Source organism: Papio anubis, chromosome 7 (genome assembly GCF_008728515.1).
Source record: "Papio anubis isolate 15944 chromosome 7, Panubis1.0, whole genome shotgun sequence".
In the NCBI taxonomy this organism is placed as follows: domain Eukaryota; kingdom Metazoa; phylum Chordata; class Mammalia; order Primates; family Cercopithecidae; genus Papio; species Papio anubis.
In genome coordinates this window covers 155,252,052-155,268,780 of record NC_044982.1, presented here as the reverse complement: position 1 = coordinate 155,268,780, position 16,729 = coordinate 155,252,052, and the positions used below count along the sequence as shown (strand labels likewise).

General features: G+C 39.3%; 1 protein-coding gene across 11 annotated transcripts in view; it reads left to right on the top strand.

The window, feature by feature from the left end:
• Positions 1-16,729, top strand: part of TJP1 (tight junction protein 1) — a 271,060-nt gene that overhangs the window by 190,770 nt on the left and 63,561 nt on the right. For all 11 annotated transcript variants that reach the window (XM_031668879.1, XM_031668878.1, XM_031668876.1 and 8 more), the window contains 5 exons: positions 2,795-2,919; positions 3,998-4,100; positions 11,650-11,926; positions 15,756-15,859; positions 16,424-16,592. In XM_031668879.1, the coding sequence (XP_031524739.1) occupies positions 2,795-2,919; positions 3,998-4,100; positions 11,650-11,926; positions 15,756-15,859; positions 16,424-16,592 (778 nt within the window). The remainder of the gene's footprint in view (positions 1-2,794; positions 2,920-3,997; positions 4,101-11,649; positions 11,927-15,755; positions 15,860-16,423; positions 16,593-16,729) is intronic.

The following is a 16,729-nucleotide window of genomic DNA, read 5'->3' as shown; positions in this document are numbered from 1 at the left end:
TTTATTTTGTATTTTGCACTGACAACGAATAAATTATGTTGAGCTGTAATATTGGGGGGTTGGTCATTATCATGGACAGTCATCAAGTTTCAGTGTCAGTATTATACTTGCTTCATAAAAAGAATTTAGAAGCTTTCCTTGGTATCAGTGTTCTGAAACAATACATTGTATTGAGGCTATCTGGATATTGCATGTTTTGGCACAGTTCCCTTGGGAAATCATTTGTACATGGTGCCTTTTTGTGGGATAATTCCCTCATAAGTTTTGCTGCTTTTTTCTCCAGAAATTGGGCCATTTAAGCTTTTTATTTATAATAGGGTCAATTTTGGCAATCTGTATTTCCTTAAGGAATTATGTTTCATTTAGGTTTTAAAATTTCTTTGAATTTGTTCGGTAGTCTCTTAACGTTTTCTAATGCCGTACTAATAGTCATTGGTCTCTAATCATTTATTTTTGAAGTTTTAGTCCTGCTTTTAATTTGAAATTTGGATATTGTCTTTGAATTATGATTGAGTGTATGGTTTTGTGTACAGTAGTCCCCTCTGAGCCGTGGGGCACATGTTCCCCCAGTCGATGCCCGAATTCACGGATAGTGTCAAACCCAATTTTGCTGTTAATTGGAGCACATTTCTGTTCCTGTCTTCCACTCAGAAGTTTAATGCCTTTTCCATTTTAAATAAGCACTTACCATGCACTGTGGCTAAACCCTTGCAATTTTAGGTGTGATAGCAAAACTAGCACAAATTTCGTTTTCCTTCACAGCTTCACTAATAGAAGATTCCTTCTCCTTGTAGATCTTAGTAACCTCAGCATATGATTTTTTTTTTCCCCTGTATTAAGTGGAGGACTTTCACCTTCTCTCGAAGGAAACACTTTACAGCTTTTCTTTGGCATATCTGAATTGCCAGCATCACTACTACTGCACTTTGGGGTCATGATTAAGTAAAATGAGGGTGACTTGAACACAAGCATTGTGTTACCTCTCCACAGTTGATCTCATAACTGTGGCAGCTACTGAGTGACTAATGGACGGGGAGCCCCTATGTCATGGAGACCCTGGACAAAGGGATGATTCACGTCTTAGATGGGATGGAGCAGGATGGCAAAAGATTTCATCACACTACTCGTAACGGTGTGCAGTTTAAATCTTACCAATTGTTTATTTCTGAAGTTTTCCATTTAAAATTTTCAGACTGCAGTTGACCTGAGGTAACTGAAAGCAAAGAACATGAAACTGACGATAAGGAAGAACCACTGTAGTTGGTCTATTTTTGTTGTATTAAATTTGGGGAGGATATATAGAGAAACAGATTCAGATGGTTGCCATTGTCTTTAGTTACTCAGAGTTTTCCCTGTTGGTTATTATTTTCTTTTTTCATATTAACTTCTTTTTGTATTCGCTTTATTGCCATATAATTCACATACCATACAATTAAAGTATGCAATTCATTGTTTTTTAGCATGTTCCGAGTTGTGTAACCATCACCAGAGTCCATTTTAAAACATTTTCATTGCTGGGGGGCAAGGGATGAAACTCCCATTGACCTATCACCCCCCCAATCCCTGTAACCCTAGACAACCACCAATCAAGTTTTTGTCTTTATAGATTTGCCTTTCTGAGCATTTTATATAAATGGAATAATAGAATCTATTAACCTTTGTGACTGGTTTCTTCACCTTAGCATGACATTTTCAAGGTTCATTCATGTTACACTATGTATGAGTACTTCTTTCCTTTTTACACACAATGTTTCATTGTGTGGATATATACCATGTTTTATCCATGCATCAGTTGATGGACACTTGGAATAGCTGGTATTCATTCTTAAGAAGAGTTTTTTTTTTCTTTTGCTACTTCTGTAGGCTTTGGGATGGGAGGAAAGGTGATGTATGCACTATTCGTGGTGAACATAGTCTCCTTTGTTGCGGACTGGAAAGCTGAGGGAGGAAGTTGTTACCTTTGTCCTCAGGCAGTTTGAATTGTACAGTTTTATACAAAAACATGTATTTCTGGTTTAATGATTCTATAGTCTTAAGAAAATGTATGATGTCTCGTTAGACTACTCTAAGTACTTCATATCCTTTCTAGGGAATAGTGATTTCTTTGAGATTAGGTGATTTTTTAACAACCTGAAGATATTTTGAATTTTTTATATACTGGCCTGTCCTGAGTCATTGTGGTAAAGATTCTTGGCTCTTTCAGAAGTGTGTGGCTTATTGTAATTCAGTTTTTAAAAAAGGTAATTTTACAATGTTTGTTCAATATGGCTAATGTACACCTTCTTTTGTTTAATGTGCACAAGACGTTATATTCTACAGAGATTTTTAGAAGTTTGCAGAAGTTGTTGAAATAACTAATACTCGATTTTCAAAGCAATTGATATTTTATGTAAAATGGCAAATGTTATATATGCTGGATAAGTCTGTCATCTTCTAAATCAGTTGCCAGGATGAATGATGATCACACTGGGCACTGCCAATCTCCTCAGGACCTCTTCTGATCATCAAAAATGAAGTGAGGATTTCAGTGTTAATACGTTTTAAATGTCTTTTGGTTTTTAAAGAACATGTATATAGTTGGCGATTTTTAATATTCTGTTACGTCCAGTGGTTTTTAGAGCATACATTCTTGTACAAGGATAATTCTAACAGGTAACCATGCAGGTGAGTGTTTATCAATCACAAATGTATTAAGACTGTAATTTTTGTATTTCGACCTCTCTGGATTGTAGAGTATGAGATAACAATTATTTTTATCCTTAATAACAATATTTTACTATAATTTTTACTTTAGGCTCCTGGATTTGGATTTGGCATTGCAATATCTGGTGGACGAGATAATCCTCATTTTCAGAGTGGGGAAACGTCAATCGTGATTTCAGATGTGCTGAAAGGAGGACCAGCTGAAGGACAGCTACAGTAAGAGTGCTGCTTATCGTGGGCACCTGTGCGACAAGCAGTGTTCCTGTCCTCGGGCACTGGCCTACTGTCTTACACTGTCTTAGTGTTTTGCCATATTCATACACCACCTGTGCCATGGTTCATATATTTTTTCCTTAAATTAACATATGTTTACTTAAGAGAGAAACTGGCCAGGTGTGGTGGCTCACTCCTTGTAATCCTAGCACTTTGGGAGGCTGAGGCAGGGGGATCACTTGAGACTGGGAGTTCGAGACCCGCCTGGACAATGTAGTGAGATCCCCATCTCTACAAAAGAAGTTTAAAAATCAACTGGGCATGGTGGCATGTGCTTGCAGTCCCAGCTACTTGGGAGGCTGAGGCAGGAGAATCCCTTGAACTTAGGAGTCTGAGGCTGCAGTGAGCCATGACTGCACCGCTGTACTCCAGCCCAGGTGACAGAGCAAGACCCTGTCTCCAAAGAAAATAAAGGAAGCTTTATCCCTATTAAAATTGGAAAGCTAGTATCACTCACTTTAAATAGAATGTGTAACTGTAAAAATAGTGAAAAAGAAAATTTATAACTCCATTTTGGATAGAATCTAGCCTTCAGAAGCCTCTCTTCCCAAGTCTTGCACCCTTTTTGTTCCATATGAAGATTAGTTAGCTAAAGAAAAACACAAAATATACTAGCAAAATAATGGCACTACAATTAGAAGTATTAAAAGAAAATTAAAAGATGAAAAACTTAAAAGGTAAAAGGAAATAGGATTTCCAGCTCTATGACTTAGTATCATTTAATGCCCTGTAACTGTACTACCAAGAATCATTTCATGGATGTGGTATCTGTTCAGTCTTCTGGGGAAATACTTTGTTAATGACTTAAAAAAATTAAGGACCTGTGGTTAATTACTTCTTAAACATTCTGTGGAGAAACCTGAAAGTAAGTCAGTTGACATTATTTTATTGATCTGAAGAGAAATTGATTAATTGGCTCATAATTAGAATACATTTTAGAAGTACCTATCTTGAAAATATCATCATAAACTTACCAGAATGTTTTTCTCTAACGTGTTATTTTGTGCCTTTTTCCCCTTAGGGAAAATGACCGAGTGGCAATGGTTAACGGAGTTTCAATGGATAATGTTGAACATGCTTTTGCTGTTCAGCAACTAAGGAAAAGTGGGAAAAATGCAAAAATTGTAAGTATCTTTTATCTTTAATTTAGTAAAGGTACCCCTTTACATTTCTGGTATTTGAATTTATCCTTCCCATTTAAGAAAAGGAAAACAAACGATAGTTCCAGCGTTAGTTGTTTACACTGAAGAGTGTTTCTTTTAACAACAGTGTGGTTTGTCACTGGTATGTGCATTTTCTCAGTTTAGATACCAGGAATTTTTTCAGTTGAAAAAGGAAAGGGGACAGGTGAATAGTTAGCTCTTTTAGGCTTAATGTTTCCTCCTCTTTTCCTCCTCTACAGTCATGTGCTGCATGACAGTGTTTTGGTCAACAACAGCCGCATATTTGACAGTGGTTCCATAAGATTATAGTACTGTATTTACCTTTACCGTGTTTAGATACACGCATAGTTACCATTGTGTTACAGTCGCCTACAGTATTCAGTACAGGAACATGCTGTATAGGCTCGTAACCGAGGAGCAATAGGCTATGCCATGTAGCCTAGATGTGTAGTAGGCTATACCATCTGGGTTTGGGAAGATACGTTCTGTGATGTTCGCACAAAGACAGAATTGCCTAACAATTGACTTCTCATAGTATATCCCCAATGTTAAGTGACGCATGACGGTACTGAAGTTAGATTGGATCTTGGCATGTGTCCGTTTGAAATAGATGGCCCTATTTTCCGGTACAAGATGAGTTTACCTGGCAAGCTTTGCATTGTCCCTTGAACACATGTATGTCAGCAGCTACTTTCTTTATTACTCTGATAGTTTGAGGAGAGGGAAAGTCTAAGATTGTTTTTTGTAGAGTTGTTCAGGGTGCATTTAATGTTACTGTTTTACTGTATAGCTAGAGTCTTTGTTTCATATTTCTCTGAGAAGTCTACTTTTTATTGAGGGAAAAGAAATTTAGTTAACTTGATAACTGGCCTCAAATCACAGTTAAAACTTTGTAAATGTAACACAGTAGATTTAATGTAAAAGTTTTATTTATTTTATTTTTTTGAGACAGTCTCACTCTGTCACCCAGGCTGGAGTGCAGTGGTGTGATCTCAGCTCACTGCAACCTGCACCTCCCAGGTTCAAGCACTTCTTGTGCCTCAGCCTCCCAAGTAGCTGGGAACACAGATGTGTGCCACCATGCCCGCCTGGCTAGTTTTTGTATTTTTAGTAGAGATAGGGTTTTGCCACGTTGGCCAGGCTGGTCTTGAACTCTGACTTCAAGTGATCCGCCTGCCTTGGCCTTCCAAAGTGCTGGGATTACAGGCATCAGCCACCACGCCCATCCAAAAGTCTTACTTAAAATGATACACTTTTAGGAACACAGGAGCCACTTCACCCACTTTGCTCCTCCGCTGTTTTTATCCCATCCTGCCTCTGAAAGGACTAATGAAGGTAGCCTTGAAGCCTCAGCTGAGGTATACAAAGCTGAAGAGTCTGGGTGGCTGGGTGGTATGCCCTGCTTTGTCCGTTGAGAACCTTTCTATCTCCCAGCAGATGCTCAGAACCACAGCAGACCTGATGGAAAGGATAAGGGTGGGTAAAGGGAGGTCTGCTTTTGAGTTTTGGTGTCTGGGAGTGGTGGTAAAAGCAGAAAAGGGTATTCCCTGAGACTGCACCCAGCAGTTGCTCGGCCCTCCTGCCCTGTGTAGGCTGCCTTGCTGTGTGGCTTGTTTCACACCAGCATCATTGCTGGTGAGATGAGAGTTCTCTCATACTGCAGTAGGACCACTGTTTGGTTATGGCGTTGTTCCAGAGAACAAACATCTTTTATTTTGTATGTTTTCACAATCTCATTGTAGTCCATAGTTTTACAACTGTAATGTTACTTTAAAATTGCAGTTAATTAACAGACTGCCTAGTGGATGATAAAGTTTTTAAACAGTTTTTATAACAAGAGGTTGCACTGTTTACAGAAGCAAATTGCTATTTGTTTGTTTTAAAACAGCAAATTGCTAATAGTTTTTTTGGGTGTGATCAGTTGAGTGAGCTTCAGTGTCTTGCTTTAGCTGCTGATCCTGAGCACCATCCTTATTCTGCATAGTGTTCTTCAGGTGGCTTGCTGCACATTCTAAGGCCAGCACCTCGGGAAACTTGTTTTTTATCCCTTGTATCAGGTGTGGTGAGTTTCATCCATACTTTCAACTTTTTAAGCCCTCCATTCCTGTGTAATCTTGAGCTGTTTTGTTTTTCCATGCAAAATATTTGGCACACATACACTACATTGATAATACATCCAAGAAAGTTGTTTTGCTATACTCCAGACTTTTCCACATAGAGATGATATTATAAGTAGGTCTGAAATCAATAATGTATTTGAAATAGCACATTTTTGGCCCAGCATGTAAGGAGAAGGATTTAGGGGCTGTTCAAAGCTGTGTCAGTTGGAAAGGTGTTTTTTACTCTGTGGTTAAAGGCTGTAGGAGCTTTGGGCAGAAAGGTGTTTTAATCAGCAAAAAGCAGTTGTTGATTTCTGCATTTTGACAGTTTCAGTCATGTCATTAATTTAAAGCTTTCATTGCCGTATGACTCTTAGAATAAAATGCCTGTGTCTGAGAGTGTGGCCTTTCATTATAAGATGTCTTTTTTTAACCTCATCCCTGGACATAACCAGAGCGTCAGAAACACTCAGGTCATGATATATGTGATGTTTATTTTCCCCAGTTCTGAACTCTGCCAGATCCTCTTCCCTGCTCTCCGTTCTACTGATCTCTGTCTTCTCTCCTGTGCTCCTCCATTTTCTCTCCTCAGACTATCAGAGTAATAAGGAAAATAGCTGCTGACATACATGTGTTCAGGGGGCAACGCAAAACATGCCCAGTAAACTCATCTTATACCAGAAAATAGGACCATATATTTCAAACTGACACATGACAAGATCCAATCTAACTTCAGTACAGTCATGCGTCACTTAACATTGGGGATATATTATATATCCCCAATATCCTGTATAATTTTACTAAAATTCTGAACATAGTAAAAAAGCGTTATAAAGTGGATGAAGAGGCAAAAACACCTTCCTAGCGAAAACCTCTGTGAGCATTTCAGAACAGTTCTGTGTTGCTTCATGACAGGGATAGGTCTTGAGAAATGCGTCATTACATGATTTCATCCTTGTGTGACCATCAGAGTGTATTTACACAAACCTGGAAGGCATAGCCTCCGACACACCTAGGCTATATGGTTTAGTGTATTGCTCTCCGGCTGTAAATCCCATACAGCATGTGACTGTACTCAATACTGTAGGCAGCTGTAAAACAATGGTATGTGTCTGTCTAAACATGGAAAAAGTACACTAAAAATATATATAACAGATAAAAAAAATTATATGCCTGTTTAGTGCACTTACTATGAATGGAGCTTGCGGGACTGGAAGTTGCTCTGAGTCAGCGAGTGAGTGGTGAGTGAATGTGAAGTCCTAGGACATTACTGTACACTACTGTAGACTTTGTAAACACTGTACATTTAGGCTGCACTAAATTTATTTTTAATGTTTTAATATTTTTAATGTATTTAATATTTTGTAAATTTATAAAATTTATTTAAAAGTCTTTCTTCAATAATAAACCTTAGCTTACTGAAACTTTTTTAACCTGTATCTTTCTAACTTTTTGACTCTCGCAATAACACTTAAAACACAAACACATTGTACAGCAGTACAAAAATGTTTTTTTCTATTTAAAATTTTTTTCTTTTTGTTTGTGTTTTTTTAAGACATGGTTTCACTCTGTCACCCAGGCTAGAGTGCAATGGCGTGATCTTGGCTCACTGCAACCTCCACCTCCCTGGTGCAAGTGATTCTCGTGCCTCAGCCTTGGGATTACAGGCACCCACTACAACGCCCATATTTTGTATTTTTAGTAGAGACAGGGTTTTGTCGTGTTGGCCAGGCTGGTATTGAACTCCTGGCCTCAAGTGATCTGCCTGCCTCGGCCTCCCAAAGTTCTGGGATTACAGGCGTGAGCCACTGCACCTGGCCTAAAATTTTCTATTTTTCAGTTTTTAAACTTTTAGTAAAATCTAAGACACAAGCACACACATTAGCCTAGGGCTACCCAGGATCGGGGTCATCAGTGTCACTGTCTTCTACCTCCACAGATTGTCCTAGTGGGAAGTCTTCAGGGGCAGTAACATGCATGGAGCCATCATCTCCTATGACAACAGTGCCTTCTTGTGGAACACCTGAAGGACCTGCCTGGGGCTGTTTTCCTAGTTAACATTAAAAAAAAAATAAGTAGAGGGAGTACACTCTGGAATAATGATAAAAAGTTTGGCATAGTAAATACATAAACCACTAACATAGTCATTATCAAGTATTGTATTCTGTACATATTATATCTGCTGCACTTTTATTCCACTGGCAGCATAGTAGGTTTGTTTATACCAGCATCACAACAAACAGCACTGCAGTGCACCCATGACATTATGACCCTGTGGCGTCACTAGGTGATAGGAGATTTTCAGCTCCATTGTAGTATTATGGGGCCTCTGCAGATGTGTTGTCCGTTGTTTCACATGGTGCATGACTGTGTATGTATCCACATGGCCATGCAACATTTCACTCTGCATATATATTTATCGAACTCACTCATTCACAGGCATTTCAGTGTCCAGTCCACGAGTTTTTTAAAATTCGGCTGCGAAAATCGTATTGCTACCTGCTTGCTTAGTTAATTTTTAGAATAATTTTCTAAGAGTGGCTTTTCAGAGTCAAAGGGCCTGAATGACTTTTGATGTATGTATTGCCAGTTTGTCCTTCTTCAGAAAATCAGTAGGCTATCGAGAGTTCAGTTTTCAACACGTCTTAAATCTTGGCCTGATAAAAAAGTGTTGGAAATGAAACATTTAAAATCACAAGTGGATTTGATCCTCTCATGGTGTGTTTACTACGCATTTGTTTTTTCATTTACCTGTTCATGTCCATTGCATTTATATGGTGGTGATGGTCATACTAGGGTGTTTTATGTAGTCAGATTATTAACCTTTTGTCGTACGTACCTCATGTGGTGTTATCCTCTTTGCTTTTGTGACTGTTTGTAAGTTGTTTGTGTTTGTTGTTTTGTATCATTTTGTTACAACATTGAAATGTTTTCATTTTTATTTTGTCATGTCTGTCAGCCTTTCGCTTTATTGGTTCTGCTTTGGTGTCATGCTTCCAAAAGCCTTTTAATTGCAAAAGCCTCTCTCTTGTATTTTATTCTAGTACTTATATGGCATCATTTTGTTTTATTTTACATTTGAGACTTCAGTTAAGCTAAACTGTTTTGAAGTACGCATTTTTTTCCTAAAAATTTTGATTCCAAATTTTTCATAGTGTTAAAATCAAGCATAGTTGTTACACCTACTAATTATTATTCATGTTTATAACTGTTAACTCATAAGTAGAGAATCACAGTAGGACTGGATGCCTTTCAATAAGTAAAGCACCTACCAGGTGCAAGCATTGCATTACATGTACAGTTAAATGCATGGGAAGGAACTTCTCAAAGAACTCGAATCTTAGTGGGCTGGATGGGTGTACATACTGATAACCGTATAATGCATGTCATCTCAGGTTAATAGGTCAGGTACAGTAGAATCCCAAAGAGGTGGCACTCTTACAGGAATGATAGGGAAAGCCTTGAGTGCTCATCTGCTCAACTTCGTTTTTGTTTATTACTAGGGAGGAACTGAACATTAAAATACCAATACCAGGTATTGCTTCCAACATAACATGTTGGAAATTAAGTAGACGTGAGATGTAAAAGCAGACAGCTAGCATTAGGAATGCTTTACAGAAAATATTAACTGATAAGGACTTCAGCTGTGGGTTGCTCCAAGATGAGAAGAGCAGCTTTTCTCTTTCAGTTCATAACAGGGCATTGGCTGTCCTCCTTTTCACATGCTGGCCTCTGCTGCTTCTCATCCTTGAGCTTCAGCGTTGTTTCCTCAGAATGGCCCTCTGCTTAGGCCCTTGTCCTGATTCTGAACCAGCACCTGATAATAATAATAATAGTAGTAATAGTAATAGGAAGCAGCAGTATTAAGTGTAGAGCAGCCCTTTGAAGAAGTTTAGCCATATAGAGAAGAGATAAGGTGATAACATGCAGGTGAATAGCAAGACAGAGAAATAGAAGATGAATTGGGGGAGCTTAGTAGGTAGAGGACAGATTTTAGGTAAATAAAGCGATTGAAGTTTCAGGTAAACTGGAGTATGGTAATTGATGAAGAAAAAATCTTAGAGGTGGGTAGGGATGAGGATGAGAGCTCAAATACAAGGGTTTCATTCATCCAGGAAGAAGATCGTCTTGGTCTTTGAGGCCAAAAGGAAGGAGGACCAAATAAACGAGATACTGAAAAAATTTAGGAGGGCAGGGGGAGTAAAATGGCACTGCTAGCCTTAAAGCAGGCTGAGTGGCTGGGATCTTGAAGAATGGTTGTAGAATATCTACATTAGCAAATTCCATAGAGAGGCAGCAAGATGTAGATGAAAGGATTGCTGAACAAGAGCAAGACTTCTGTAAAATGAAATTACAGAGGGCCTAATCAGCAAAGTGTGGAAGTGAAGGTAATAATAGGACTGGAGTTTGTCATGGCAGCTGATTGAGGGGTCAAGAGAAAGTCATTTAAATACAGCAGCAGGATGTCTCATGCCAACTTGGAGGGAAACGTGAGTGAAACCAGGACGGAACTGATGAACTGAAAATAAGAGAGGATGAAGGAATTGGAAATAAGATAGTGAAAAGTTGCAGTAGCTCACGGTGTCTGACATAGAAGACAAGGAGTGATACACAAGAAGATCCTGCGGAACTACAGTGAGGTCAAGTGTATACTATTGTAGGAAGGCAAAGTGTAGTCCACAGATTACAGAGCCACTCAGTCAGCAGGTGTGATACATGTAGATCTTCAGCTTGCAGAGAATGAAGGAAATAAGTGGACAGGCAATACAGAGCCAGTTACCACAGTCATTGAGAAAAGAATGCCAGAGGGAAGAATTTGCACCTAGACCGGAAGTACACATTGGAGAGATCCAGAGACTGAAAGCAGTTTGTGTTGGTGAAGTACAGCTGAGTTAATTAGCTCCAACATATTATTGAATGTTAGTGTGGCTGTAGAATAAATTCATCTCTTAGAAGTCTGGGGCAATGGTGGGCTTTGATACTGATACAGTCTAAAATGTTTAAGGAAGCAAGTTGGACTTGGAAGTTTGCTGTGGTTTTGGTAGCACCTAGAGTATATTTGGTGGCATTAGAGTACAGTGCTGTCCTTTTTATTCAAACCACCCAACAGTTGTTAGTTTCCCTGTAAGCTTGTGATTATTACACCAGGAAGATCTTTCTGTGTGAAGTAAATAAAGAGATTTTTAGGCCCACCCTTTCTTATTTGTGCTTAACTAGATCTGTTCATCAGGAGAGCAGAAAACACAGCCTTTATAGAAATGTATTCCTTAGCAATTTGTTGTAGTGGTTTGTGTATTGTTTCTTGCTGGTTCATAATACGGGGTGAGATGTGTAATGTTCCTTTCTCTTTGGAACTGAACATACATATATGAAAATCAGTCAACTTATTTTTTAACCTTTTTAACTTGCAGACAATTAGAAGAAAGAAGAAAGTTCAAATACCAGTAAGTCGTCCTGATCCTGAACCAGTATCTGATAATGAAGAAGATAGTTACGATGAGGAAATACATGATCCAAGAAGTGGCCGGAGTGGTGTGGTTAACAGAAGGAGTGAGAAGATTTGGCCGAGGGATAGAAGTGCAAGTAGAGAGAGGAGCTTGTCTCCGCGGTCAGACAGGCGGTCAGTGGCTTCCAGCCAGCCCGCTAAACCCACCAAAGTCACACTGGTGAAATCCCGGAAGAATGAAGGTAGTTTCTGCCAACTCTTGCTGTTATTTTCACATGAAACTTTAAAACTAATTTTAGTGAGAAGTACAGTTGCTGTCTCTTCATGTCTTTGCTTTGTTGTCTTTGTGTTTGTGTTCTATCACTGTAAGTCAAGTCCTGTTATGGCAGGCTTCAGGGACTGTTCATTTTCTCTGTTGGAACAGATAGCACTTCAAGTGAATGGTCCAGGGGTTGGCTTTCAGATTTGTCCTGATGAGAATAACCCAGTACAAATTATGCTAACAAGAAATGTCACACCATCACCAAATGAAAATTCAGTGTTTTTCTTAACTGTTAGTAATGTAATCATGGAGAGAAATCTTGGTGGAGGGTGGGGGTAGGGGTGGTGGTGGTGGTGGTGATGATGTTGTTGTTGTTGTTGTTACAAGGTCTGGCTCTGTCACCCAGGCTGGAGTGCAGTGCCACAATCTCAGCTCCCTGCTACCTCTGCCTCCTGGGCTCAAGCAGTCCTCCCACTTCAGCCTCCCTGGTAGCTGGAACTACAAGTACATGCCACCATGTCCAGCTAATTTTTTCATTTTGGGTAGAGGCAGGGTTTTGCCATGTTGCCCAAGCTGGTCAGCTCAAGCAATTCACCTGCCTCAGCCTCCCACTGTGCTGGAATTACAGGTGGGAAGCCATTGTGCCCTGCTGTGACTTCTTCCCCCTCACTCCAGACTGTTTTTTTAAATGGAGGAATTTAAGGAAAGGAACCCCTTGTAGGGCATTTCTCTGTAATGCAGTATTTCTTTGAAGTTTTTGAAACTGAAACTCAGCTGCCTTCCCTCATACCTCATTAAATTTGATAAAAAATGGATCTGACTGTGGCTTCCTCCTCCTGTGGGCATGCATAACTGATCATTTTGATATATAGGGGTGTTACAGTTGGAATATTATCAAGGCTTACTTTGATCTGCTTTACCACTTGGCATATCTCCTAGGTGGTACTCCCTACCCCCACTCTAGAGCAGACTTCTCAGTGAAGTCTCAGTGAAGTAGTCAACATTTGCTGTTTCTACTTCATTTCACCACTTAGCTCTCAACCCTCTCTGGTCTGGTATCTTCTGCTCTGCCCCCAAAAATGTTCACACTAAATCTAGTGGAAGTTTTTCAGTCTCTAGCTTGCTTGCCTTACAGTATCATTTCACATGGTTAACCACTCCTTATTTTTCAAAATAATGTCTTCTTTTGGTAATACTGCATCTCTCTGGTTTTTTCCCCCCCACCTTTCTGTATCTTTTGCAGGCTCATTCTCCTCACCCTGCCCTTCATAATGTTCTGTCAGTTTCTTTCCTAGAATCTTTTTTTCCACTTAAGGTAATTTTTTTTTTCTTTTCCTCAGGTTGAATAACAATTTAGGCAATCTCATCTGCTCCTCTGCTTCCAGTCACTGCTGGTGGCAGAACCTCTGTCTCCAGCCCAAATCTGTACACTCTTGTGTTTCAGCTGTTAGGCATATTCACTTAGATGTTCCTGTAGGTCCCTGAAACACAGCACATCTCAAATGAAACACATCTCCCTCTTAAAATGTTTCTTTGTATTTCTCATATTCAGTTGAACGTGTTCCTATTGATCCAGTTTCTCAGGCCATTCCCAGATGACATGGTAGTTACCCTTGACATCTCTTTTTCTCCCATGCATGATGAATGTCGTCACTCCTGAATACCACTCTTATCCATCCCACTCTTTCTCCACTGCCTCCACCCTTTTTCAGGCCACTGTCATCTCTTACGTAGACTCATTTGGTCTCGTAGGTTGTCTCTTGGATCCCTTTAAGTTGATTCTGCAGATTTCTTCATAGATCCTCTGTGATACTTCTGTCTTACTCTTTTTCCCCTTCATTAATTCTCAGTCTCTGCTACACTAGACTTATGACTTCATTAGGTCCACCAGGTTTTTTTCTTCGTAACTTGGGTGCATTTGTTTTGAACTGTTCAGCCCTCACTCACCCCATGCATCCCCTCCCACGCAAACATCTTCAGGTTTAGGTCTTTCTTAGGTAAAGTTTTAACTTTAGTATTTCTTCCTCAGGGAGGCCTTCTCCTTCCCCCAGTAGGTGCAGAACCCTTGTGTTTCTGCTCTCTGAACTCATCGCATTTGGAATTGCCTTGCTGACATCCTTTTTGTCACTGACTCCTGCCGGAGTGCAGGAACTGTCTCCTTTGCTGCTTTCTCCCTAATGCCTGGTACCTAGTTGATATATACCCCAAGAAATATTTAGAATGAACGAACAAACTAATATACAAGGAATATTTTGGGATCATCTGTGTAATGGTCATTTATATGTGTTTAATCTTAAAGAACAGTCTTTTAACCAATACCGTATCCTTCTGTGATGTAATGACCATATGGATGACTGCCTCATTCCTTGCCCAGATCTCCTAAAAGGCTGTTTTCTTTACCCTGATTCTATTTCTGGCTGTGAGTACTCTTTGTATATTTGTCTTGAGTTAAACTGTAACTCTGATGTAAATTTTTTTTTTTTTTTTTTTGAGGTGGAATCTCACTCTGTCTCTCAGGCTTAGAGTGCAGTGGTACAATCTCAGTTCACTGCACCCTCCGCCTCCCAGGTTTAAGCAATTCTCCTCCCTCAGCCTCCCAAGTAGCTGGGATTACAGGTGTGCACCACCATGCCCAGCTAATTTTTTGTATTTTTAATAAAGACAGGGTTTCACCATGCTAGCCAGGCTGGTCTCGAACTCCTGACCTTGTGATCTGCCCACCTTGGCCTCCCAAAGTGCTGGGATTACAGGCGTGAGTCACCACGCCCAGCCTACTGTTACGTAATTTTTAGACACTTCAGTAGTAAGTCTGTTAATTTATCCCATGTTAAAACAATTTTCTGTTTTCCATCTTGGTTTTTGGTTTTGTTTTTAATGCAGTAAGACTCTCCTCACAGAACCAGGGGCAGTCATTTTACTACTGACATTATACTGATGGTTGTAGTCATTGTTCTTGTTTTTCTTAAAATATATTTTTCTGCAGCTGTTGCAGGAACCTGGGCAGTTCTCTGGACTCTGCTAGTAATTTACTCAACTTCCAACACTCCTTACCCACAGACAGAATCAGTGTGCTCACTCTTGGATACTTGGTTGGTTGTTTAAAGGAAAGGACTGGCATAATAACTCCTGCCCACATCTGCCTAGCTGGTTGTAAGCCTTTGCACTCATATTTAGTACATGCTAGTACTCTGAGTATGTCTATCCAGTGTCATGGGGTGTATAGGATCAGAAATATTTTTGGTCTAGGAGCTGGGAAAAATAGAAATAGTATATGCATGATAATAGTCTTCAATAAAATGGTCAATCTTTCCAAAGTTTTTCAAACCTCAAGCAGGTTACTCTTTCTAGCCAGGCATAGTGTGACACATGTCTGTTAGTCCCAGCTACTCTGGAGCCTGAGGCAGGAGGGTTGTTTGACCCCAGGAATTTGAGTCCAGCCTGGGCAACATAGTGAGACCCTGTCTCTTAAAGAAAATGGTATTCCTTAAGCATTCTGAAGAGCTAGTGTATCAATGCTTGGTCAAAAAGAAATGGTGTCCTCTTGGGGATTTTGTCCTTTTCAGTAATATGGGAACATGGTCTATCGGTCCTTCATTTGAACCATACGCTTTCCCTTTGCTTTCACGGAGACATTGCAGACTTGCTAATTAAAGGGAATGTCTTACTTGCAGGGTGGCCAAGAAAAATGTCTTGTTATTGATTGTACTTGAAAACTCTATGCAGTGGCTATTAGTTTAGTTGTATACTTGTGAAATCTATTTGACTGTCTTAGGATGCTACACTAAAAATACTTACTTAAATTATTTCAGAATATGGTCTTCGATTGGCAAGCCATATATTTGTTAAGGAAATTTCACAAGATAGTTTGGCAGCAAGAGATGGCAATATTCAAGAAGGTGATGTTGTATTGAAGGTACAGTCATATTCTTACTTTTTAATGAACTGAAATAGAAAACAAGTTCTAGAGTTACCATGTAGTCTGTGCTGTTGTTTGAAGCAGTTTTGCCAAAGAGAATTAAAAATCAATGTTTGCGGGAGAGGGATGTAAATTCCCTTTATGCATTATTACATGTCGACACCGATACTTTAGGTATCACGGGGTCATCCTGAGATAATTATTCACCAGCCGGTACTACTTCGTAGATAAGATATGTCTGTTCTTACACGTTAAAAAATTCTGATAATTGCTTCCAGATATTATTGAAATGCTTATTTGTTTGTTTATAAGTAGTAGAAAGTGACAGCCGTTTGAGAAGCAGTTAGGGGATGCTACTTTGGGTTTTTCTGACAGCAACAGTACAGTAAAGATTTTATCATCTCAGGAAGGTGGAATACTTTTGATAATTTGGAAAAGTATAAAGAGAATATTTTGGGTCCTACAGCAAGGAGTGGTTTGGATATTTCTGTTTATAACAAACCAAGTTAACATTTGTATTTTATCATTTACTTGAAACCTATAATTTATTTTCTGTTGCAGATAAATGGTACTGTGACAGAAAATATGTCATTGACAGATGCAAAGACATTGATAGAAAGGTCTAAAGGCAAATTAAAAATGGTAGTTCAAAGAGATGAACGGGCTACGCTGTTGAACGTCCCTGATCTGTCTGACAGCATCCACTCTGCTAATGCCTCTGAGAGAGACGGTGAGTGTGACTCTGTTTCAAGGCCCCCTCTAAGTGACCTATTTTCTTAAAAACACTAGGGAGACTGGACATCTTTGAAAGAAATGATAATTTTCTACCAGCCAAACACCTTCAAAATCTAAAAATTTTAGATATAT